A 26161-nucleotide genomic window follows, 5' to 3' on the forward strand; every position below is an offset into this window, starting at 1 on the left:
TTTGCTGAGGCTCCAGTATTTGTCACCTTTCACAGTGAATCTGAGCTGAGGCATCAGGTTGGGCGATGAATGACAAATGTGAAATTCATTCCTAGCTTGTTGGGTTAGGGTTCTACTCACTGCAACTTCTCTTGGAGATGGTGGCAGAGAAGTGGAGGCTCGGAGGGGCACTGCTGGAGCACGCAGCCTGCTTGTTGTGATAGCGAGACACACCCATACCCTCTCCTTGTCATTTGACCCAGGGAAGCTGGTTATTCTGGGGGATCCCAGGTGATGTAGGAGCTGCTCAGGGAGCCCTTAGGGTGTTCTAGGTAAAGGTGCAGGCTCTGAAGTGGGTGTAGCCCACTCTTCAACACCCAGCTTCACTACCTGTTCACTGAGTTACTTTGGGAAAGTTATTTCTCTCTCTCTCTCTGCCTGAGTGTCCTCCTCTGTAGAATGGCTATATCTTATAGGGTTGTTGTGAGGGTTAAGAGAGAAGATGCCACATAAAGTGCATAGTACAGTGCCTGGCAAATACTCATAGTGGCTACCAAGTGGCATCATAGGAAATGGTAGAGGAAGGACCTTGCAGAATTGGTCCCTCCACTGAGAGACCTTCCTTAAGCTAGCAAAATCTGTCAGGGTCAACTTGTTCTGAACTCCAGTTGTTAGGGGAATGCTTAATGAGGAAAGAGGCTGCTAGATTTTGACATAGATGAAAATCTGTCAGGTCACTGGCTGGCCACTGAGATAACAGAAAAGAGACTTCAGTGACCACATTCAGTGACCACATTCAACTGATTTGCAAAATCAGTTTAGAAGACTTACTAGACAAATGGATAATTGCAGCCCTTAACAGCATTCCCTGATAGGCAGAATCTGGCTTCCAGAGTTACTACATTATAATATTCAAAATGTTGTTTTTGACAAAAATTAAAGACATACAAAATGGTAAAGTATGCCCTATTCATAGGGAAAAAGAAGAGATTGACAGAAGCTGTCCCTGAGAAAGGCCAGCTGGAAGCTGGCACCCAGTCACTGAATGTTGGCATCCTGGAATTTAGCATAACTTTTAAAAGAAAATGTGGTTGCTTTTTATTGGAAATGCCATGCTTTTTTTTTTTTTTTTTGGCTTTATATTACATTATGAGTATTATAAACATTTTGCCCTTTTGTCTTAGTGGAAATTACCATGAGGGGAAAAGATGACCAATTTGCACCTGAGAAAAATTAAAATTTTACTCTTTTATCTGGCCTTAAAAACACACATTCTCACCATTCCACTGGGTTTTTAAAAAAATTTTTTATTGGAGTATAGTTGATTTAAAATGTGTTAGTTTCAGGTGTATAGCAAAGTGAATCAGTTTTACATATACATATATCCACTCTGTAAGATTCTTTCCCCATATAGGTCACTGTGGTGTATTGAGTAGGGCTACCTATGCTATACAACCGGTCTTTATTAGTTATCTATTTTAAATCCATTGATTTCCTCTTAATGCTCACATAAGTGAATAAAATTAGATGACATTTTCTGTATTTTCAGTGAATCACTCATTAAAGACATATTTGAATTTAACACATTCATTATTCTTGTTTGAGGTACAGTCTATTTGGTATGACAGAAAAGAATGCCTTTCTATTATCCTTGGCTACTCAGACATGGTACTTTGTTATTTTCTTGCCCTTTAGATGCTACTGGTGTTACATCTAAATAGAAATTTAGATTGGCTAGGGAACTGGCTGCCAGCACGTTTAATGAGGAGCCAGAATTCCAAGTTATACCTAGATCAGGTCTAGGTGACCCTCAGGTCTCCATTTGGATCTGAAGCAGTGGCAGGAGAGTTTTACATCTGAGAGCGCAAATCATTCACAGAGGTCATTCACACAGGTCAGAGCCCTGGGTTGGGACTGAACATAGAAGGGTGCAGCGGAGCCAGGAGCAGTCATTCCCTCCGCTTGCTTCTAGAAGAGGAGTGTGCTGGTGAGAAAGATGAGCAGGATCTGGATGGCCTCTCTCACGGGGCTGAGGAAGGCTCTGTTGGCTGAGCTTTTGTGGGTTGTGGTTAGTTTGGGGTGGAGCGTGTGCTGGGTTGTGGTTGTCTTGGGGAGGGTATTGGTTGTCTTGGGGTGGGTTGTGTTTGTTTTCTCCTGGGCTGTGGTTGGTTTCAGGTGGGGTGGGGTCGGTTTCGGGTGGGGCAGGGTTGGTTTGTGGGTTGCAGTCGTTATGATGTGTTTGGTTGAGACCTGCTTGATGGTCACAGGTGAGGGTGTCCCTGGGGAAAAAAAAAAAAACAACAACAGTGGCATCAGAATCTCTTTTTAGTGATGAGTGGGCCCTAGAGAAAGGAGGCTAATGTGACGGAATGCTGGGACCAGAGTTCATAGGCACAGTTCAATGGCCGCTTCTCAAGGGTGGAGTGTGTGTAGAGGAGAGGGAAGCCAGGGGGTGCAGAATGTCAAGGATCAAAAAATAAACACTCTGACCTTAGGATCTATGGAAGAAGGAATTTATACTGAGCTTATATGACTACCGAAGGAATTTATACTGAACTTACATAACTACCGAATTTGCTATTGGGAAAGTAGTCTGCCCTCAAATGTCCTCATGTCCTTAATATTATATTTGATCAATCAGTACAAATGTTTAATTTTTGCTAATTTCAAAGGTTATAAGAGCTAGACACCATTCCGACCTGAGGATGGCCGACTCTGCTTTCAAGGAAGTGTAAACAAGTCCTGTCCAAACCCATGAATCCGTTTTTGTGGTGTCTGAGGCACTGGTCATTCTCACGGTGATCTGACCACATGTTGGTTCTCTGAGGTTGCCTTGCAAAGAAGCAGAGAAAGCTAGGCCTATATCCCTGGCAGGCTGTCTGCTCCTAGAAAGCTGGAGCTTGGCAATGACACCTCCAACGGTCTGAGTGAACCACGGAAGGGACTCTAAAGAAGGAGGAGCGAAATGCCCAGTAATTTGCTCAGACCTGTATGCATTCTGCCCACCCGGAAGTGCCTTCCAGCTTTGTGGCATTGTCTCTCTCATTTAGCATTTCCTCAGGGCAAATGTTTCTCTAGCACACCACTGAGCCAAAATTCTGAACACAAATGCTTTCTTTTCCTTATTTTTTTAAAATCTTGATTTTATTAGTGTGGAGCTAAGGAGTCCTGGGGGGCTTTCCAGGTGGCTCAGTGATAATCAGCCTGCCAATTCAGGAGACACATGAGACATGGGTTCAATCTCTGGGTCGGGAAGATCCCCTGGAGTAGGAAATGGCAACCCACTCCAGTATTCTTGCCTGAAAAATTCCATGCACAGAGGAGCCTGGCGGGCTATAGTCCATAGAGTCACAAAGAGTCGGACACGACTGAGGAACTGAGCACCAAGGGGTCCTGACTAGAAACAAGCTTTTTTTTTCTTTTCCTTGTATTTATATGAGTGTTCATTTTGAAAATGTCCTGGAAAGAGACTAATATCCCAATCTTTTCACAAAGGGAAGCCACCAAAGAAACAGTTAATGTTTTTGTAACATAGTTTGATTTGGCATGATCACTTTAACATCTGTTGTGGAAAATAGGTATGTCTTTGACCACATTTGCAATGCTTGGCTGACTGGAAAATGGGCAGCATACTAGATGTATTTCAGTGTTCGAGGGCTCCTGGGGAAGACCTGTTATCTGGGCACTGAGAAAGACTAATGTTTCCTGTTCTTGGCTGAAGCTTGTATTTTAAAACTTAATTTTTTAAAAAAGAGTGTATTTATAGTTTTAATGTAAGTTCAAGAAAAGTGGAAAGAAGTATAAGATGTGGAATTTGAGTCCTAGTTTTGTTGTTAGTTTCTGTGTGGCCTTTGGCAAGCTACCTATCTTTTCTGAACCTGTTTCTTGAATTCGTTTTAGCTTCCCAGAGAGAGATAAGAGAGAAGGAAGGGGGCAGAGAAAGGAGAGAATGGGGGCAAGGAGCCTCATGATGGTTTGAAGTTGAGGACGACAGCCTGGTAAATGTAAGTGGAAATTTCTGGTTGTGTTGGAGGCCAGAGGCCACCTTGAGAATTAGTGGCATTATTGGTTCTCATTGTTATCAGCCCTTCTTTATACAAATCCCTCTTCTCCTCCCTTAAACTCTTCAGTAAGGTCTGCTATACCTATGAAGGCTTTGTGCCAGGGGGGATTATTATAGAAACTGAGGAAGGAACATATCCCTGCAGATGTGGAAAGAGCTCCTGAGGAAGCTGGAGTCTGGAGCCACAAGTGACCGTGAGAATAAAAGACCCGCTGGAACCAGCTTTCGTTTTCCACAGGGCACAGGGTTGAGCTTATCTTATGAGATCTCAAGATGCTGAAAGACTCAGCTGGTATCTGGGTAAGGCACAAGTAGACTTTTTTCCTAGGGCACCCGCAAGATTGTTTTCCAGGCTGATGGATTTCACTGCCAGGTATGTAAATAGGCTGCAGAGGAACTTACCATTTCTCGGCAGTATTACGGAAGTAAGTTCACCACGCCTCAGGGAATTGAGAGAGTAGATGCTGCGGAGGGCAAATCGAGGAGAGTTAATGGTGAGGCATTCGCAAGTTCAGCTCACATGGCTGCCTTCCTAGGGGACCCCAACCTCTTAGTTCCTGTTTTGCTCACATACTTTATAAGCACATCACTTTATTTACATCACTTTGCCAACAAAGGTCCGTCTAGTCAAAGCTATGGTTTTTCCAGTAGTCATATATGGATGTAAGAGTTTGTGCTTTTGAACCATGGTGTTGAAGAAGACTGTTGAGAGTCCCTTGAACTGCAAGGAGATCAAGCCAGTCAATCCTATAGGAGATCATCCCTGAATATTCATTGGAGGGACTGAGGCTAAAGCTGGAACTCCAATACTCTGGCCCCCTGATGCAAAGAACTGACTCATTGGAAAAGACCCTGATTCTGGGAAAGATTAAGGGCAAGAGGAGAATGGGATGGCAGAGGATGGGATGGTTGGATACCATTACTGACTCAATGGACATGAGTTTGAGCAAACTCAGGGAGATAGTGAAGGACAGGGAAGCCTGGCATGCTGTCATTCATGGGGTTGCAAAGAGTCATACAGGACTTAGTGACTGGACAACTTTATAGCACATCTAGGAGATCGTTCAGTGGTGATCGTCTCTATATTGGCTTGACTAAGAACCTCCACAATCTTACTCCAGACGAGCTCATGTCCGTTCCTCTCCCTCCCTCTACTCCACCACCCTGTACTCCGCACAGGCTGGTGTACAGTGCAGTCTTTGTTCAGGCCAGTCTTTCTGCTTGTAATACTAGTCCCAGGCACATCTGCCCACAGACGCAACAGTGGCCTCTATGACCTTGCTTTCCCCTGTTGTCATGAACCCAGATAGGTCTGCATCAGGGAGACTGCACAGCCCAGCTGTGTGCCTCTCCTCACACTGGAGGGCCAGCTCCTCAAGGGCCAATCCTGTCATTGACAATGCCTGACACTTAGCATCATGGGGGGTGCTCGGTGTCTGTTAAATGAGCTGTACAGCCTGGTCTCTTGTTCTCATATCAGTGGCTCTGTTGTTATATCAGGCTCTTGTCCATGAGATGGTTGGAGAGCATCACCAACTCGATGGACAAGAGTTTGAGCAAATTCGGTGAGACAGTGAAGGACAGGGAAGCCTGGCGTGCTGCAGTGCATGGGGTCACAAAGAGTAAGAAACGACTCAGTGACTGAACAGCAACAATCTTGTCCAGACATTAACAGTTAAAGACAGTGCACTGCATGCCAACCCCTGTGCTTGGTGCTATGGGGACAGTGGTGAACAGCGCGAACCTGGTTCTTACCCTGGTGGCACTTCGAGTCCCTTCCTTGAGAAAGACTTGGAACAAATAATCGACTGACAAGTAATTGGTCACAGTTGTGACACATGTTTGGATGAAGCAGAGGCAGTGATGAGAGTAAGGAAACTGGGAGCGGGACTTGATGTGGGTCTTCGGGGAATGCTTTCTGAGGAAGTGACGTATGAGCTCAGTCATTACTGTTGCGTAGGCCCTGCCTCCCAAGTCCTTGCTGTAACATTCTGGGCAGGAACCTCCTCCTGTTCCCCTTTGTGCCCTACCCAGCACAGCGGGCTTCCTCTAGCCCAGGTGCTATCTCCCTTCCCTCGTCAGCCTCGCTGCACAGCAAGGCATTGTCAGACAACGCTGCATGTGCACTTCGTAAACCATCTATTGTTGCAGGAAGTGTGGAGGACTTAAGGAGGTGAGATGAAAGGAAAGTCATTGCCCTCATTGGTCCTGGCTGGCTTCTAAAAGGCTGCTGTCCTTGTGAGGCTGGGTGGTAGCAGCTTCCTTTGGATTCTACCCTTGCAAGTCACTCTGTGGACATAACAGTACCCCCTCCAGAGCTCCAGAAACAGCTAGGTTTGACCAGGCCCAGGGTGTGGCAGGAGAGGGTGGAGTAGCCTGATAACACAACCATCATCACTGTCTACAAAAACCTGGGCGTAGTGGACATGGCCTGATGGTCAGACCTGCCCTTTCAGTACAAAAGGGTAGTCTGAAAGTATAAGGACCTCGCCACATTTGGTCCTTGATGAGAACCTGAAAACAAATCCCTAACTGGGAGTGAGAGGAATTTTCTCTTAAACTGTAATGCGAGTCCCTGGTGGCCTCACCTCAGAATCTGTGTCCATTTTGTGGGACACTAGGAAGCCAATTTTATCGTACAGTCATCACACGTTCTGCTAGCAAGCCATTTCCAAAATGCATCTGTTTTCAAAAATGATTCTCTGTGTAGTGGTGAAACTGAGTCCCGCTAAAACTGAGATCCCCTGCTGAGTTTATGACTAACCTCTCTATCCAAAACTTTATTCTCTTTCTTATGCCGACACTTCTGCCTATTCCTATGCCCCTTAGGATTGAGACATATCAAAGAAAAGGGGAGACTAAAACCAAGCAGGACCCTGAGGCCTGCTCTGGTACAAAACCCCCTCCATACTCCCCCATTTCTTGTCAAAAAAGGCTTTAGTTTCCTAGACCCTCCTTGAGTTCCAAAGAGCAGACCCATCAGTAACTAATTAGGGAAGTAAGGAAAGGCAGAAACAAGGGAAAGACAGACAAGAAACCATACTTCAGTGATAAAAGAGTCCTAGTTCTCTTCAAGGGATACACATAACAATATCACACATATCTTTGCGTTGTTCTTCAGAAACTAAGACCACCCTCTGCCCAGGTAGTCATACCTGCTGACCACAGGCACACAGACCCCAGACTGTCTGGAATCAGAAGGCTGATGATTAAGACTCCTGAAACATCACTCTGTTACCTCACCACCACCAGTGAATCAGAAGAAAGTCATGCCCCTTGCAAACTTCACCCCAAATGTGGCCTTTGAAGGACCTTCCCTGAGGGCCATCAGACCAGGTCTTTTGTGCCTGAGCCACCCATTTTCCTCCCTCAGTGCCTGCAGTAAACACTATCCTTTCTTTCATCACAACCCAGTGTCAGTACATCGGCTGCGTTTTGCAGCAGGCAAGTGGAGGGTTTGGTTCAATAACAGTGGGGCTAAGAGCACCCGTCCTGCAGGCTCTTAGCTACAGGCAGCTTCTCTGCACCCTCAGTTTAGCATATCTCCTGAAGGGCTGCACAGGGCTTAGCAGAGAGGGCAGTGCCAAGGTAGCCAGATGATTTCAGGATGAGTGTCTTTATTTTTAACTATTTGCTACTGCCGCCCCCAACCCTGTCTGGCTCTGGAGTTCTGTCAGCCCCAGACTAATAGGAGTGAATTGGGTGGAAGTAGCAGGGGAATATAGAGAGTTTGAAGCAAATTGGGTGCCGATGACATGGATTCTTTCTCAATCCAAACTTTAGTCGGGTTCTAGAACCTTCAACTACCCATCTGTGCACTTCCTTGTAAAATCCAACTTTAGCCAGACTCCTTATAAGTCAATTTAGCAAGAACCTCTCACCCTTGATATCTGATCACCCTTATTATCTGATTGAATTCCTCATCCTCTACTATCCCCAGATGATATCTGATCACCTTGGCCTGCCTTCAGCAGGAATCCTGTTAGGTCAGTTTAGCCAGAGTCCCTCTTACAGGTTTTGATGTTTCCTCTTCCTGATTTTCCATCCGCTCACCCCCTACCCCATTCCCTGGCTATAAATTCACACTTGCCCATGTTGTATTCAGAACTGAGACTGGTTCTATACTGAGTTCTCTTTTCTCGTATTGCAATAGTCCCAAATAAAATCTGTGTTTATTCATCCATTCATTCATTTTGCTTTAACTACTCTCCAGCTCTGGGTTTTTCTTTAACACTAGTTTTTTTTCTGTTTATGTTGAGCATAACTTGTGTGTTTGTGTCTGTGTGTGTGTGTGTTTGTGTGTGTGTATGTGTGTGTGTGATGTATAAACTTTTGCAGATAAAAGGTAGGACAAAGAATGGTGAGGCAGAAAAGGAGTGCAGCTACTGAATTCTTCACATCATATCTGGATCGTATTTTGAATCCTCCAAGGTCAGTATAAAACTGTACAAACCCAATATGAAATTGTAAAGCCCCAGAGCAAATCATTTATGGATCATTTCTTACTTTATCTTGACTGCGGTTATGTCCGTGGAATTAGAAGACATCCATTTTGCCTCGAAGAGCGTGCTGAAATTACCCTTCAAGTCGTACTCAGCTCTGCCTTCACAATAGTGGCTGGGGTTTTGCCAGGAGCCAGTGACTAAGTGGTACTGGTCCCGTGCTTCCAAGACCACAGAGATAATATCGTGACTCACGTGAGTTGACACTAGGAGGAAATACGGAAAGAGTCAGCTGTCTGTGCAGTGAGATGAGAGATGGGGTCACAAAATCAAAATTAAATATGAAAAAGAAAGTTTCATGTATGTAGTATGTAAATAAATAGTAGTATGTAAATAAAGTATGGTCCCATTTTTATCAAATATAAAATAAGTTGAAAAAAATCTGGAAGGAAGTACATCAATATTAGCTAGGAGGATTTCCTGATTGTGCAATTACAGATGATTTTTATTTTCTTCCTAGTTCCCTTTTTGTGTGTTTTCCAAGTTTTCTACAGGAAAAGGTGGACAAAAGAAGACCTGTGCTCTGGTCCTGGCTTTGTTACGTACCAGGGATGAGATCCTGGCTGACTTTTAACCTCTTGAGTCCTGTTCCTATCTGTGAGATGAGAGTTCTGTCCTTTGTGGGTGGGTGAGAGGCATGATAGTGAAGTGGGGGGATTGAAGCTGTAGATGTATGTGAAAAGCTCAAGTGGGCCTCCTGGGAAGTGCTTCAGGAAATAAGGGTCTGTTATTGCCTAGTCAAACAAAACCTATTTGCTGGCTCCAGAAATGCTGATGTTCTTGGACTCTGTTGTGGAGGGTGAGGGAAAGGAGGGGGGGTCTGAGACCCAGAGGCCCTAATCCAAGCACCTAATATCAAATAACCACATAGGGTTCCCTGATCCCCTCTACTCAGTGAATCTTACCTATTGACTTAGCCCAGCGTGTGCCCACAGTGGCGTGGGCCACAGATACTTGTGAATTCCACATACTATTTTCAGCATTCCAAAGTGTATTAGGGAGGGAATTTCAAGAGAGTATTTCAGTGTGTCCATTTCCTCCCTTAGAAGATCCCTTCTGCACAAGTTTCTCAGTCCTAAGGGTATTATTCTCTAGCGCCCTCCCAACCACCCCAAATTCCTTCAACAGCCTCTCCTTTACAAAATAAAGAAAACTGATCATGTAGCATGATAAGAGCAGACAGTCCTGGATCTGAATCCTAGCCCTAGCATTTAAGACCAAGTCACTTCACCTCTGATCCTTGGTTTCTTTTCTGTCCATCATTCACTCCACAAATATCTATGCTTTGCAATAGGCTTGGTTCTAGGTATGAGGACAATGACATTATCTTTCATTGCATGGAGATCATGATACTTTATCTTGAAAGGTTCTTGAGATAGTGAAGAGAGGAATGTAAAAACTTTAGTACTGGTGGGTGTTGGATAAGTTGTCATCGTTATTCTTAGCACGAAACAGTTCTCTGTTCTGTTTGTTTTTGCCAGTCAAGGTTGCTGAGCCAGATCCCCTGGCCCTGACTTGCTCAGCTAGAACCTGATATTTGTCCTTAATACCTATACATGGTGGTGGGGTGGATACTAATGAGCAACAGTGTCATCCAGTCATCATCAAGCCTGTCTTGGTCCTGTTGAGGAGGGTGAGGGAAGGGAGGGGGGCTCTGAGCTTGCCTTTGTCCTTCTGCTTTCTCTCTCTCTCTGGTTTATACCCTTCTTTCATCCCTCCTAGTTATCTGTATTATTCAGGTTCCTGACCTCCATGGCCCCCTCCCTTCAGGCTGCCACCTGAGGACCCACATCTGTCCAAAATCTTCAAAGTGCTTTTCTTTCTAGAGCCTCTAAACAGTTTTGGTTTTATATTTCTGCTTCTGTTCTGTTGTTCCCAACACCCAGCATACAGCTCTCGTGACTGTCATAACCCCACTCACTCTGCTGTTTCTACCCCTCCTCTAGGATAGCGAAGCTTCCTCTGTTCTGCAGATGCACCTGGCTTGCCTGCCGCTCACCTTTGTTCATATCTGGTGCCTGCCTGGAATCTTCCTTCTCATCTCACATCTCACCCCCACTTACTCTCCAAGATCCTGCTCTCTTTCCCTCTCACTCCTGAATCATGTACGCCTTTAACTAGAGAGTTGAGGACTTAATCACATTCTGGCTTGTACTCTGCACTTTAGTTTCACCTGTGGATCTGGGCAATCCAGTGCTGGGTACCTGGAAAGCACTAAGTAGCTGCTCACTGATTTTTCAAAAGCTGTGTATCCGGTGTTGCATAGTACCTTAAAGCTGAAGGTTCCGGAAAAAAAGGCAAGCAAGTTAAATTTCTCTTGCCTGTCAAAGTGAAAACAGAGGCAGATGCTAACCCCGCACATTATAATGTATTATAAGTGCTACTGCCTTACGATTTTCTTTGACTGATATTAAGGCAGACCCAGGGAACCTGTTCTATGATGTTGCATGAGCTGCAACTGCACCGTGAAACCTGCCAAACCGTTTATACATGTCTCACCGATGTTAACACAAACCCTGAAAAAAAAATTTTTTTTTAAAAATAAGGAGAAGCAGTTGGCCTGTGTGGACATTTACTTGGTCTTCCCAAAAGTCCTGGGGATCCCAGTGAGGTCCTGTAATGACACAAGGAAATCATGCAGCCTGTTGTGTAATTCCAGGTGTGGAATCTGATACATCACATATCCAAGGGCATAGGATTTTGACTCTCGACTTAAATCATTCCTACAGTGAGTCAGTTTCTCACAAAGCTTTAGCACATTTCTGTACTGAGAGGAAATCAGATGAAGTTTGGAGAAGTGCATGACACATAGCAGATGTTCAATGAGTCTTAGTTTCTGCTTCTGGTCCCTGATGCCTCGGTAAATGTCATGTCCATCGCATCCGGCACGTTCCCTTGTGGATCGTCTTCCAGATCATCTTTCGATTCTTCTTTCTCCTGTGTTCCTACTTTCAGAAGGTTTCTCTGCCACCCCCATCTCTAACTGCCCCACCCACACCCTTCGCGTCTTCACAAGATAGTGTTCTTTCTCTTCCATTTCAACAGCAAGATTCCTCACCTCGTGATGTGTTTGTTGTCTTAAGTCAGAGATCTCTGACCACCCAGATCCTTCCCTGTATGCAAGCTCCCACTCTTCCCCGTACACAAGGCCGCGCCTGCTGGGCCTCATCTTGAATCACAGGGTCATCCTCCCTGCCTTGGTTAGAACAGGATCCACTGCCCGAGGGAGTCAGACATAGGGAGCCTTGCCACAGCTGAGGCACCTAGTGACAGTCCCCAAGGGAAAGGAAAAAAGAAACCAAACAGGAAAAAGGACTAGCCAGAATGAGTGTGTGGAGGCAGGCGACAGTCATTCTGCTCAAGCCTAGAATCTGTGGATCGTGGGTGTGGGACCACCCCCGTGTTCTCTGCAAAATTTGGTGAGAGTTCTAACAGAGGCGAGGTAACATGATAGCTGAGGAGGCAGACTCTGAAGCTGGACAGCCGGACTGGACAAAGGAGGACAACTCCTGGCTATTATTTAGGTTCGAATATTAGTGGTACAATCTACTAGTGACCTTGGGTAAAACTTTAACTCCCCTGTGCCTCAGTTCTCATCTGTAAAATGCAGATGATACTAGCGTTTCCTCTTAGATCAGTACTCAGAACACAGGAAGATGTCTTAGCTCTCGCTCCCGTAATTGAGGGGTATGTAGGGTTGTGATTAAGAGAAGGGTCTCTGAAGCTAGAAAGCTCAAGTTCAGATCCCAGGTCCATCATTTAAGTAGCTCTGTGACCTGAGTGATTCCCTGGCATCTCCGCCTGTTTTCTCATTTACAAACAGGGGATGACAACAGCATCTACTCAGCAGGTCGTTGTGAGGGCTAAATGTATTGGTACACGTAAACAACCATATTAAATTCATTGTTAGTATGAAAGTTGTATTAGAGAGCACTTGCCTTGACTTGTAGGTCTGACTGATCCCCAAAGGGATGTTTATATAATAGTTTTAGGCACACCAAGGAAAAGCGCTGGATTCAGAATGAAAAGACTAAGATTCAAGAGGCAGTTCTGCCACTTACTAGCTGTGAGACCCTGAGCAAGTCATTTAACTTCTCTCAGCTTCAGACTCCTCATTTATCAGGTGGGGCAGTAGCGCTTTCCCTGTCTAACTCACTAGATGTTCTGCCCATACACTGAATGTGAACAGTGTTTCCTGGAGTTGCACAGTATACAATCATCCATGGTGGCATTGTTTTATCAAGTGGATGGGAAAAGACTACAAACTGAGGGGCAATTATTGCTTCTTAAAATAATAAAAATGCCTCCCCCTCCCAAATACAGTTTAAATCCAGTTTATTTAAGTGAGAGAAATTGTTGCAGTTGTGCTCTTGCTGCAACCCACTTAACCTGAGTGTTGGGGCATCCTGACTCTCGTGGCTCAGCTTCACAGAGGGGACGTGCAGGAAGTGTCCCAGCCAGTCCACCCATTCCCACATTCTCATTCTCCCTTCTTCTGCAATCGACTCCTAGCCAGGTCAAAGACACATGCTTTGTGTGTGTCACTGAGCAGGGATGGAGGGGTATATCTTGCAGTTCTGGCTTGATCTCCCTTCAGAGAACAAAGGAAAGCAGAGAGAACGGCTTCTACTTACCCGTGTAGAGTGTGTTGCTCTTATAGACATCTGGGTTGATGTGGATTACTGAGGGTTTCTTGGCGGTGACCCACGAGAATGGCTTGCATTGGGTAGAGGGATTTGTACAGCTGGCTGGAGAACACAGAAGCCAGAGGCAAAGAAGCAACCCCAGTGGCAGAAGCGGGGACCTCAGGATCGCCATGGTTTCAATCTGCTTGCAAACTGCTGAGCCTGGAACTAGGTAAAAGCGACAACTCACCTGTTTATATGCTCTGGGGCTGGATCTTCCGGGCGGTGTCATACATGCAAATGTCCTGCCCACTCCTCCCTTGGGCTTCTGGAATTTGGCGCAAGATATCACCAGGAACGAATCTCTCCTAGTTTCTGTGACCCTTTACTAGTTCCATTTTCACTCAAGAAGGGGAATGTACTGATCATGATTTATTTTGCATCTCATTCACCTCAGCCTCTGATATGTGAAGGAAGCTATGGGAAGGAGTTAATACCGGCAAAGTGAGATTCGGAGTTGAGTAATCATAACCTACCTGGCCCATGTAGAAACTACATTCTTCTCTGTGTAGGAAACTCAGGCATTAAAGCACTTTTTTTAAAAATCGAATATTACATACCGTTTCCAATACTCCTGAATCGAACATATCCTCCTGACCCAGTTCATTTTCTGACTATCACAGAACTGGAAAGACTGTACTTCTGGATTTATATTTGTTTCTTTGAAAAGAAACAGCTTTCTCTTACCTAACACTTTCCTCTATAACACAAGGAAACTACTGAAAAAAAAAATCAGAAAATGTGTTTTTTCATATCTATTCTCTGATTTTAATTCACTCACTGAAGGAGAAAAGAGGAAAGATGTATTTTATTGTGTGAGTAGAAGGAAAACAAAACATGTAGACTTGAATCAAAGAGATACTTATCCATGTTTCTTCAGGAGACATACTTACAAAATGGTGGAGCAAGGACCTCTGAAAAACCCCCTCCTCCATAAAAGTGATAAGCAAAAACAAATTCAACTTTTTCAGAACTCTGGAAATCACCAAAACTTGCAGCAATTCAAGGAGCATTTGTTTAAGAAAAATGGCTAAATCTTATCAAGCACAGTGAGCATCATGACATTTTAACTTGCCTTGTTCGCATCCCTCTCACCCCACCTCTTTAGGTAACCTTAGAAACCAACAACCTTGCAACTGTGATAGCCATGAGGACCAGCAAATTAGCGGTCAAGAGGGAGGGGAAAGAATGGGTTTGGAGTGCTCCAAAAAGCTTCATTTTCAGAGAGTTGTCACTATGTGACCTATTTGCAAATTGTCTATAAAGATGAATTCTCAGAGCTTTCAGAACTTTCTCTGTGCAAACAACCTTATTGCTAGGATATTTGTTGAAAATAGTCAGTGGAAAGTTTTTTTTTTAAGAAATTAATAATTATTATTAATACAATTTAATTATGATGCTATGAATTTTAAAAGTATTTTATGACTTCCCAGGCATTTTCATTTTATTCTCATCAAAGACTGATGAGTAAATGATGTTCCCGTATATTTACTAAGTAATATAATCAGGTTGAAAAAACATTTTCTGAAACCCAATCTGACCATCTTTCAGCTATATTGCTGTTACATAAATTTTGGTGTTTTGCACATATGTTAAGAAAATCATTGCTTGTATTTGGAACTTCATTTATTTAAATCAGGTATTTCTACACTTTCTTTAACATAGACTTTATCCAGGTATTACAGAGTTTCCAAAATGGTGAACATCAGTCTGAACTAAACCTGGAAATGTCCTTTGTTCTTTGCACTGTTTATTATTTTAAAATAGGGAACAAAGTCTAGATTACTAGCTTCTTTTGAAAAGAGGGAATACTGAGCGAAAAAGTTTCATTGAATAGCGCTAAAGAGTTGCTGTCCCCTTGACATAAGATATTCTGTTTTCAGTAAAACAGAAATAACCCAGTAAACTCAGTAGAATCTTTGTGTCTTCCTGACACAGCGTCACATGCAGAACTAAGAACAAAATACGTTGACACTATATTACCAAATTTTTTTTTCATGAGCTCAGTTTTCTCTTTTGTGTTATGAGTCCTGACTACTTTAGGCTATTGATTTGTGACCTTTATCGAGTCACTTAATTCCTACTTTTATGGGCTTCCCAGGTGGCACAGTGCTGAAGAATCTGCCTGCCAATGCGGGAGACACGAGTTCAACCCCTGGCTCAGAAAGATCCCCTGGGAAAGGAAATGGCAACCCACTCCAGTATTCTTGCCTGGAAAATTCCATGGATAGAGGAGTCTGATGGGCTACAGTCCCTGGGGTCACAAAGAGTTGGACATGACTGGGTGACATGCACGACAATGCCTACTTTTGGGTTGTTTACTCTGAGTTCTTATTTAACATTCTTTATCATTGGAAAGTTCTTTTTTAACATTGAAGCTGCCTGAGGCAGTGGTTGCAACTAACAAGGAACTGAGCAAAAATGTAAAAGAAAAAACTGGAGAATGAGATTTTGACTAGGGGCCTTGGCAAGCTCTGACAAATACCTGGGAATCTAAAAGGCCACCTGCACAAACAGAGCTATGCACAGGCCTGGAAAAGATCTGAGAAAGCCCTTATCTCTCCTCTGTGGCTGACCTTGAGGATCTATACAAGTAAGAAAAATGCAGCTAAGGCAGAGTTGTAAAATGCTTATTCCACCAGTGAATTCATGCTTTAAAATGCACACAGAGGAAGCTGAGAGGAAGCTGGCAAAGGTTGAGAGACTTATTGGTTCAAGATGTTTAGGAAATCTCTGTCTATTCATTAACTGACCACTAAGCTAACTGAGGGCTTCCCCTGTGGCTCAGTAATAAACAATCTGCCTACAAAATAGGATACCCAGTTTCGATCCCTGGGTTGGGAAAATTCCCTGGAGAAGGAAATGACAACTCACTCCAGTATTCTTGCCTGTGAAATCCCATGGACAGAGGAACCTGGTGGGATACAATCTATGGAGTTGCAAAGAGTTGGATTTAGCAGCTAAACAACAACAAGCTAACTGAGCAGAGACTTCAGTGGCCACACGTAATAAGGAATATTGACTTTAGAGAATGAATTCAGAAAAGTTGCTAAACAGACAGCAGCTGATAACCAACAGCTGCTGCTGCTAAGTTACTTCAGTCGTGTCCGACTCTGTGCGACCCCATAGAAGGCAGCCCACCAGGCTCCCCTGTCCCTGAGATTCTTCAGGCAAGAACATTGGAGTGGGTTGCCATTTCCTTCTCCAATGCATGAAAGTGAAAAGTGAAAGTGAAGTCGCTCAGTCGTGTCTGACTCTTAGTGACCCCATGGACTGTAGCCTACCAGGCTCCTCCGTCCATGGGATCTTCCAGGCAAGAGTACTGGAGTGGGATGCCATTGCCTTCTCCAAAAGGAACTACAACAAATCCTAGGAAGGAGGGGAACTGGGTGTACAGAATGCTCAATGGTCATGTTGTATATTTTAGATGTTCAATTTTCAACAAAAAATTGTGAAGCATACAAATGAAAAAAAGTACGTTCTGTTTATAGAAAAAAAAAAATCCCAGCCAATAGAAACTGTCCTTGAAGAAGTCCAGATGTTGGATTTACTAGACAGAAATATTAATTCAATTATTATAAATATGCTCAAAGAACTAACAGAAGCCATGTTTAAAGAATAAAAGAAAAGTATAAGAATGATGTCTTAACAAAAAAGGAATAGTAATAAAGAGAAAGAAATGATAAAAAGAACCAAACAGAAAATTTGTAGTTGAAAAGTAAAACTGAAAGGAAAAATTCACTAGAAGGACTTAAGAACAGATTTTAACTGGCAGAAGAAAGTATCAATAAACTTGAAGGTATTCAGTAAAGATATTCAATATATTTAAGAAAAGAAATGCAAGATTATATACTGAAAACTACAACAAGGAACTCGTAAGAGCCAAAATGATCTTGAAACAATAACAACAACAATGTTGGAGAACTCACACTTACCAATTTCAAAACTATGAAGGTATTGTAATCAAGACAGTGTGGAAAGATGGTGGAGTAGAAGGACAATAAACTCACCTCCTCTCATGGGCACCCAAAATTGCAACTATGTGTACAGCAACTATTGATGAGAAAGACTGGTTTCTACCAGAAAAGATCTACAAGTAAAGACAGAGAAGGAGCCACAAGGAGACAAGTAAGAGGTGAGGAGTTGTCAAGACCCATACCCCTGAGAAAATAATGACGATTTCAGAGGTTCCCCCCGAGGAATAAGGGATCTAAGCCCCACATCAAGCTCACCAGCCTGGCGGTCTTGCCCTGGAAAAACAAGCCCTTAGAATGTTTGGCTTTGATGGCCAGCAGAGCTTAATTTTGGGAGAACTACAGGGCTGGGGGAAATAGGGACTCCACTCTTAAAGCATGCATACGAAATCTCACATGCTCCAGGACCCAGGGCAGAAGCAGTAATGTGAAAGGAACCTGGATCAGACCCACCTGCTGATCTTGGAGAGTCTCCTGGAGAGGCAAGAGGAAACTGGGGCTCATCCCAGGGATATAAACACTGGCAGCAGCCATTCCTCGGAGCTCAATCTGCCACAGGACACTGATGCTGCAAGTGTCTTTTTTAAAAATCCTTCCTCTAGCTTACTGGTGCCAGGACTCAGCCCTACCCACCAGGCTTTTGACACCAATAATGGGACACCTCAGGCCAAGCAACTACCCGGGGTGGGGCACAGCACCGCCTACCAGCAGACTGGCTGCCTTAATACCCCCAGAGCCCAGGGCCACTACCGGACAAGGCCCTTCCACTAGAAGGCCCAGGACTTGTCCCCACACTCCAGTGTACAGGCACTAGACCTGGAACCCCCAGAGATCCCAGGGTCCAAGGTAGGACCCAAATCAATAAAATCAGATAAAAAGCAGAAGTTAAACCAATGCCACAGAAATACAATGGTGCCTAAGAGACTACTCAAATAACTATAATAAAATGGACTACCTAGAAGCCATAGGCAAATTCCTAGAAATGTGCAATCTCCCAAGCCTGAACCAAGATGAAACAGAAAATATGAAGAGACCAATTACAGGTAGTGATATTGAATCAGTAATAAAATAAAACTCCCAACAAACCAAAGTCCAGAACTAGATAGCTTCACAGGTGAATTCTACCAAACATTTAGAAAAGACTTACTTATCCTTCTTAAACTATTCCAAAGAATTCCAAGACAACGGCACTGAACTCATTCAACAAAGCCAGCATCACCTTGATACTGAAACCTGACAAAGATATCACAGAAAAAGAAAATTATAGGCAAATATCATGGATGAGAGCTTCCCAGGTGGTGCCAGTGGTAAAGAACATGCCTGCCAATGCAGGAGACATAAGAGACGTGGTTCAATCCCTGGGTGGGGAAGATCTCCTGGGGAAGGGCATGGGAACCCACTCCAGTATTCTTGCCTGGAGAATCCCATGAACAGAGGAGGCTGTCGGGCTATGATCCATAGGGTCACAAAGACCGAAGTGACCTAGCACGCACACACACATCATGGATGATCATAGACATAGATCATAGACATAGACAAAAACCCTCAACAAGATGTTAGGAAATCAAATCATTACGTTAACAATATTAAAAGGATCCTACACCTTGGTCAAGGGGGATTTATCCCAGGGAGGCAAGAATAATTTAGTATCTGCACATCAGTCAATGTGATACACCACATTAAAAAATTGAAGACTAGGGGCTGGCGGCTCAGTGGTAAGGAATCTGCCTGCCAAGACATGGGTTTGATCTGTGGTCTGGGAAGATCTCACATGCTGCCGAGCAGCTAAGCCTGTGTGCCACAACTATTGAACATGTGCTGTGGAGCCCAGGAGCCACAGTTGCTGAGCCCTCACACCACAGCTACTGAAGCCCATGTGCCCTACCGCCCATGCTCCACAACAGGAGAAGCCACCGCAGTGAGAAGCTTGTGCTCTGCACCTCGGGTGCGGCCCCCACTCACTCTAACTAGAGAAAAGCCCACGAGGCAGTGAAGACCCTGCATGCTGCTGCTGCTAAGTCCCGGCAGTCGTGTCCGACTCTGTGAAGACCCTGCATAGCCAGTAGACAAATGAATTTTAAAAAGACTTTAAAAGGTCAGAGAATAAACATCATATAATCATCTCAATAGATACAGGAAAAGATTTGGACAAACTTCAACATTCAACTAATCTATGACTTTTGGCCAATTAATCTATGACAAAGTAGGCAATAATATACAATGGGAAAGGACAGTCTCTTCAATAAGTGGTGCTGGAAAAAATCAACCACATGTAAAAGAAAGAGATTAGAATATTTTCTCACGCTGTATACGACCATAAACTCAAAATAGATTAAAGACCACAGTGTAAACCTGGAAAAGTCCTGGAAGAAAACACAGGCAAAACACTCTTTGACATAAATTGTAGCAATATTTTTTGGAATCTTTCTTTTAGGGAAAAGGAAACTAACTAAAATGTACACACACACACACAAAAAAAACATACATGCATAATGGCCTATTACTCCAACACAAGAGGGAATAAAATTCTGTCATTCGCAACAATATGCATGGACTTAGAGATTATTATGTTTAGTGAAATAAGTCATACAGAGAAAGACAAAGACTGTATGTTGTCATTTATATGTGGAATCTGAAATATAAAACAAATGAACACAAATAATAAAATGAAACAGACCTACAGATACAGAGAATAAACTAGTCATTATCAGTAAAGAGATCCATAGAGATAGAAAGTGGTTTTTAGGGGCCTGGCAGACAAGGAGAATGGAGAATGACTGCTAGTTGGTTTGGGGTTTCTCTTTGGGGTGATGGAAATGTTCTGGGATTAGATAATGGGGATAGCCTCAAAATCTTGTGAATATACTAAAAAACCACTGAATTGCATTTTATGGTATCTGAATTATGTTTCAGCAAACTCTTTACATTCTATTCTGTGCAGGCAAGTTGGGGTAGTAGAAAGAACGAGACTGAACTTTATTTTTTATTTATTCATCTTTTTAACAAGAGAAAAGTATACAAATTTACATGTTTGAAGTGACATGGGAGCCATCACAAGGAAATGAAGACATGAAGAAATGAGTAAACCCAAGTGATTTTTTTTCAACTATATTTTTTTCAGCTATATTGAGATATAATTGACATATAACATTGTGCAAGTGTAAAGTGTACAACAGGCACTTCCTGTTGAGTGGATAGGAATCTGCCTGCCAATGCAGGGGATACAGGATTGTTCTCTGGTGCGGGAATTTCCACCTGTCACAGAACAACTAAGCCCACGGGCCACGACTACTGAACCTGTGTGCCCCAACTACTGAAGCCTACGCTCAGCAGCTAGAGGGGCCACCGCAAGTAGAAGCCTGAGCACCATAATGAAGAGCCACCCCTCTTGCTGCAACTAGAGAAAGCCCATGCAAAAGCAATGAAGACCCAGAGCAGCCAAAAATAAATAAATATTTTAAAAAATTAAGTGTACAGAATACTGATAACACTTTTATCTTGCTATATGACTACTACCACAGTGTTAGCTGACACCTCCAGTAATGGGGAGATTAAAAAAATAATAGTTTATTTTGTAGTTTGGCTGCGGTGGGTCTTCATTGCTGGGCACGTGGGCTTACTGCAGTTGTGGTGCGTGGTGCAGTGGGGTGGCTTCTCACGTTGTGGAGCACAGGCCCTAGGACGTGCGGCCTTCAGTAGTTGCGGCACGTGGGCTCAGTAGTTACGGCTCCCAGGCTCTAGAGCACAAGCTCAACAGTTGTGGCCCACGGACTTAGTTGCTCCACGGCCTGTAGGATCCTCTGGGACCAGGGGTCAAGCCTCTGTCTCGTGCTGTTGCCCTTGGCAGGTGGAGTCTTTGCCATCAGCCACCAGGGAAGTCAGGGAGGTGTTGACTAAGGGTATAAATCCGAGTGTTTTTATGGAAAGACTGAAAAGTCGTGGAAAGGTGTCATAGGAAAAAGGTGAGCAAGTGTAGTAAACAGGAAGGGGAGAGATGTGATTAGCAAGGCCAATTCATTCAGATTCCTCTCAAGACAGAACGTTAGTGTTAGGAGAATTTTAACCTATGTGAACTTTAGTCTCCACTGCTGAAAATTGAGACATTAATACCAATTTTATGTATTTTTATGCATATTTAGTGAGAAATATATGCAAACCATTTAGGGGGGGTGAGATGGGTCTGACTCACAGTAGGGGAGTTAATGTTAATTTGTTTTCTTCCTTCTTTCCTTCCTCTCTCCCTCCTTCTCTGTTTTCCTCCCTTCCTTTCCTCCGTTCTTCTTTCCTTTATACCAGATTAAGGCACTGAATCTGGAGAAAAGGAAATACAGGGGTCCTGCTGTTGACATGGAAATAAAAGTCTGATCCTCCCTATGAACTGGGGGCAGAATCATTGTCCCTATGATTGGGGCAATGGGGGACGGCTCAGAGAAAAGCTCTGATTTAAGCAGAATTCTTCCATGCATTCATTGCGGTGTGGCGCTGAGCCCGAGAGAGGGCCTGTAGAAGTCATCAGCATTGCCCCCTGGGAGGAGGGAGCTGTCTGTTGGCTACAGGGGCAATTGTTGGCCAAACAAAGCTGTTCTTTGATTCCAGCCAGAAATGGCTTGATTTTTCCAGAGGACTAGGGACCACAAGAAAACTAGTTTTTAAAATCATACATTTCTTTGGGCTTCCCTCTCCTCCACCCTTTTCTTTGGAATTTTGGACCTTAGTTCCTGGACATACACACATTTAAAAATCTGCATAGGTGATTCTAAAACAGTGTGTTTTTTTTTTTTTTAACTTTAACATTCATTCAAGTCACATAGAGGATATCTCTAACATGCAGTTTCTGATTCACGGGTCTGGTGTGGAGCCTGAGACCCCTCCTTTCTAACAGGCTCCCATATAAAGCCAAACTGTTGCTTATCCATGGACCACACCTTGAACAGGAGAGGTTTAGCAGCTGATCCGCATAAAACAGATTGAATGTTAAACTAATTGTTAAAGTTGAAAAAGCTGGGTTCTATGATTACTGTGCACCTCAAACTAGTCAACCTGCCTAGAGTTTATCTGATGAAATGCTTCATGGTGGAGAAAGTGGGCACTTCAATACCTGGCTGGTCTCTCTGGAAAGGAGCGCTATCAGAGAGGAGAGGGCAGCTGCTCTTCTAAGGTCAAAGTCTGAGGGGAGGGTCCCTGAAATTCACCAGAAGCGACCACTGGCGACTGCAGGCTGCAGGGATTATCAGCCTGAATTTCTCGGCGTTTTGACCCAGTGTCATGGGTGTGTCAAAGGTGTTTGGGATGCAGTTTGGCTACCATGGGGGTATAAGCACAGACTTTGGCGTCAGAGGGGCCTCAGACCTCTTTGTAGCCTCAGATTGTACTTGACTTATGAAAAAGAGAACTGTCTAAGCCACAGTTCTCTTATTCATATAGTGGAAAAAATAATACCAGCCTTGCATGATTGTGTCAAGGTTTAAGAAATAATGCAGGTGACTGCCTGCCATGGCCAACGCTCTTTAAGTAGGGGTTCTTAGCCACTGATGGCAGGTCAGTGCAAATCTAAGAAAAGGGCCACTGGGGGGAGGGAGGGGCCCTGAGAATGTTTACTCTCATCTGTCTCCTCACAGTGGGTGCTTCAGTCAACATGGGTTGATTCAGGGACTGATTGGCTTGTACCCTTTGGCTCTTTGGTTTAGAGTGGTGGATGTTATGTTTTTGAGGCTCCCATAGCGTAGACTCTTTTGCTTTAGGAGAAGGCAATGGCACCCCACTCCAGTACTCTTGCCTGGAAAATCCCATGGACGGAGGAGCCTAGAAGGCTGCAGTCCATGGGGTCGCAAAGAGTCGGACACAACTGAGCGACTTCACTTTCACTTTTCACTTTCATGCATTGGAGAAGGAAATGGCAGCCCACTCCAGTGTTCTTGCCTGGAGAATCCCAGGGACAGGGGAGCCTGGTGGGCTGCCGTCTATGGGATCGCACAGAGTCGGACATGACTGAAGTGACTTAGCAGCAGCAGCAGTGGTCAGTTGCTCAGAAGATGTATACTGTCCTTCTCATTCCCTGAAGCTGACACATTTTCAGAGAGATGACAAACTATTGTGCACGACAATAAGAATTTTCAAGCTGAACTGGCCCTAATCATTTTAACCAAGCTCCCTCACTTATGTCTGAGAAAACTGAACATAGATTAAACTTGCCTAAGGCTACAAAAGCTGGGCCTAGAACACCATTCCACCCCACCCCTACCAGCTCCTGGCTGGGTGTTTCTGCACTGTTCTGTTCTAATGTCTAGTTAATACCTGCTTGTTCCTACTTGGCATTTTAGATCCAGATGGGACAAAGTCAAGGTATAGTATGTTTTAATTTTAACGTGCCAGGCGTGTACATCCAGGACTCTTGCTCAGTCTGTTTTCATTTTATAGAATTTGGAGAGAAGTTTACTATTGCAATAGTTCATTATTCTATCTTTGCTCAAGACTTTTTATCGGTCACATCTGTGGCTTTAATCCTGAACTGTGTGTCCAGAGAACAGTTGGAATGGCACAGTACTTTGGCCACATGGCCTCATTTGCATCTTCAGTTGCTGGGATTAGGGTTGGGGGTATCAAAATAAGTTGCTCAAGGTCACACAGCTTTCAGGAAAAGCAATCCCTGTCTTATACTCAGTTGTTGCCAAATTCCAGGCTGATGACAGTCTCGATCAACACACACTTGTCAAAGGAATGAGAGAAATTAAGAGTAAAATGATGAGACTTTAAAAAGAGAACATAAAAATTTATTAACAGTCCTGCTTTTTATTCTAATTTTATAGCATTTTGACATTTTATAATTAAAATGTCCTTTTTAAAATGAAAGTGTGGTCCTTGTAGATTATAGATAGTAGATCCCTCTCCCACTCATTGGTTTACTTTTTAAAATGTTTTTATTTGGCAAAATGAGAAAAAATTGGTCTTCTCTGGAACAATTAGCATTCTATCTAGGTTCCTGAAATCCAAAATCTGGATACCAGGGGTCTATAAAGACTTTGCATCATAACTTTCCAAAATGCTTTGTGTTACTGTGGCAAGGAGCCAAGATTGTTGGCATTTAAGTAGGAGTCGGAAAATTGTCTCAGGGTGTGTTCAAAGATCTTTTTCTCATTGAGAGGGAGGCTGAACCTTTTAAGTGCCTCCTTCCAACATTAGAATCCATAGCTCCCCCCAGCTGAAAATTGATTTCATTCTTTTTTTTTTAGGCAGAAATAAAAGCATTGAGGGCACTTCATGGTCTGGGTTGGTGGGTGAAGGACTGAAATGAGACAAGAATAGAACTCTGCGCTCGCTACTCCCCAAACCCCAACAGAAAAAGAACTCGAAACTGCACCCCCAACGTGGGGAGGAGGAAGCTTTGGACATCCTTTTCATGTGACCGGCTAGCATGGCTTTGAAACCACGCCCCACAGCTTTAACAGAAACTGGTGACTATCAGAAATTCTTGAGCTTATCTTACAGAACAGCAGGTAAGGGAAAAGCTTTTTAAAACTTCCTTCTGCGTATAGCCTGCCCTACTTGAGCAAGTGCAAGCTCGCCTTTAATCACTTTGTTGCCGATTGCGTGTCCTCGTAGATTCACATAGCCTAGGAATTTGGAATCAGCTCTTGCCCAGTTTGAACCAGCTGAGACTATTTGGGATCATTGACTCTAAAACTGGACCTGAGTAGAACACCGATTACCTGACCTTTTCCCTGCCTCCACTCATCTTTCTGAATGCCTCTCTGCTTCTTTAACCTGTAAATATTTCAAGCCCCTTGACTTTGACAAGGCAGATCTCAGAGTTCTTCCCTATCTTCTCATTTGGCTGCTTCATGAATAAACCATTTCTCTGTTGCAAACCTCATCATCGCAGCATTTACCTTGCTGAGCATCATACAAAGGAACCTGGCTTGGTAACTGGTTTCGCCTTTGAGAGGCAAGAACTCGGCCTGAGAGGAGGTGGATTGCAAGGTGCTTGGGGAGAGTTTAGCAAGCCCTGGTCAATTACCTCTGCAAAAAGTTGGCTTTCTGATTAGTTTCTGTTATTGTTGTTGTTTAGTTGCTAAGTCATGTCTGACTCGGAGAAGGCAATGGCGCCCCACTCCAGTACTCTTGCCTGGAAATTCCCATGGACGGAGGAGCGTGGTGGGCTGCTGTCTATGGGGTCGCACAGAGTTGGACATGACTGAAGTGACTTAGCAGCAGCAGCATGTCCCACTCTTTTGACCCCATGGACTGTAGCCCGCCAGGCTCCTCTGTCCATAGGATTTCCCAGGCAAGAATACTTGAGTGGGTTTCCATTTCCTTCTCTAGGGGATCTTCCTGACCCAGGAATCAGATCCTTGTCTTCTGCATTTCAGGTGGATTCTTTACTGCTGAGCCACAGGGAAGCCTTTAATTTCCATTAATTAGACTTTAAAAGTACTTTGGAGGGTGAAGCACTTATCAAGAAATTCAAATGCTTGTTTCTACTATTTAACTGGACAGCTCAATAGTGAAAAGATAGAGGATGGTTTAATCAGTGAGGCATGCCTTGGAACTCCCAGGATGAGCCATGGTTTGGTGTGTTGGTCTAATGAGAAAATGATGGAGACAACTCTCCAGAGGTAAAATTAAAAAAAAAAAAAAGATGCCACATATGAGAATTCCCTTACAGCCTGTTCTTTCAAAGTGTATTGATTTTCTAGGGACTTCCCTGGTGGTCCAGGGGTGAAGAATCCGTCTTTCAATGCAGGGGATGAGGGTTCGATCCATGGTCAGGGAACTAAGATCCACATGCCTTGGGGCAACTAAGCCCTCTCACTACTGAGCCCACATGCCGTGACTAGAGAAGCCCCGGTGCTTCAGCAAAGACCCAGCACAGTAAAAAAACAAAAACAAAAACAGAAAATAGGTATATTGATTTTCTAAAATCCTACTTTATTCATGTGGGTTTAAGGTAGCTAACAGAAA

The 26161-nt window shown here is 43.8% G+C and overlaps 1 protein-coding gene across 1 annotated transcript; it reads right to left on the minus strand.

The window, feature by feature from the left end:
• Positions 1-1947: 1947 nt before the first annotated feature.
• On the minus strand, positions 1948-13392 carry PLET1 (placenta expressed transcript 1). The gene is made up of 4 exons (XM_068988102.1): positions 13179-13392; positions 8549-8750; positions 4445-4506; positions 1948-2258 (listed from the first exon to the last, which is right to left on the minus strand). Exons 1-4 carry the CDS (start codon positions 13360-13362, stop codon positions 1948-1950), a joined length of 759 nt encoding a protein of 252 aa, XP_068844203.1. The 5' UTR covers positions 13363-13392.
• Positions 13393-26161: the final 12769 nt, after the last annotated feature.

Source organism: Capricornis sumatraensis, chromosome 16, assembly GCF_032405125.1.
Source record: "Capricornis sumatraensis isolate serow.1 chromosome 16, serow.2, whole genome shotgun sequence".
NCBI classification, from domain to species: domain Eukaryota; kingdom Metazoa; phylum Chordata; class Mammalia; order Artiodactyla; family Bovidae; genus Capricornis; species Capricornis sumatraensis.

Coding starts and splice junctions, on each gene's coding strand:
- PLET1 (XM_068988102.1), bottom strand. CDS start 13,362: ATGGCGATCCTGAGGTCCCCGCTTCTGCCACTGGGGTTGCTTCTTTGC. Junction 8,751..13,178: donor GAGCAACACACTCTACACGG/GTAAGTAGAAGC, acceptor ATTTCCTCCTAG/TGTCAACTCACGTGAGTCAC. Junction 2,259..4,444: donor CGTAATACTGCCGAGAAATG/GTAAGTTCCTCT, acceptor TTTTTTCCCCAG/GGACACCCTCACCTGTGACC.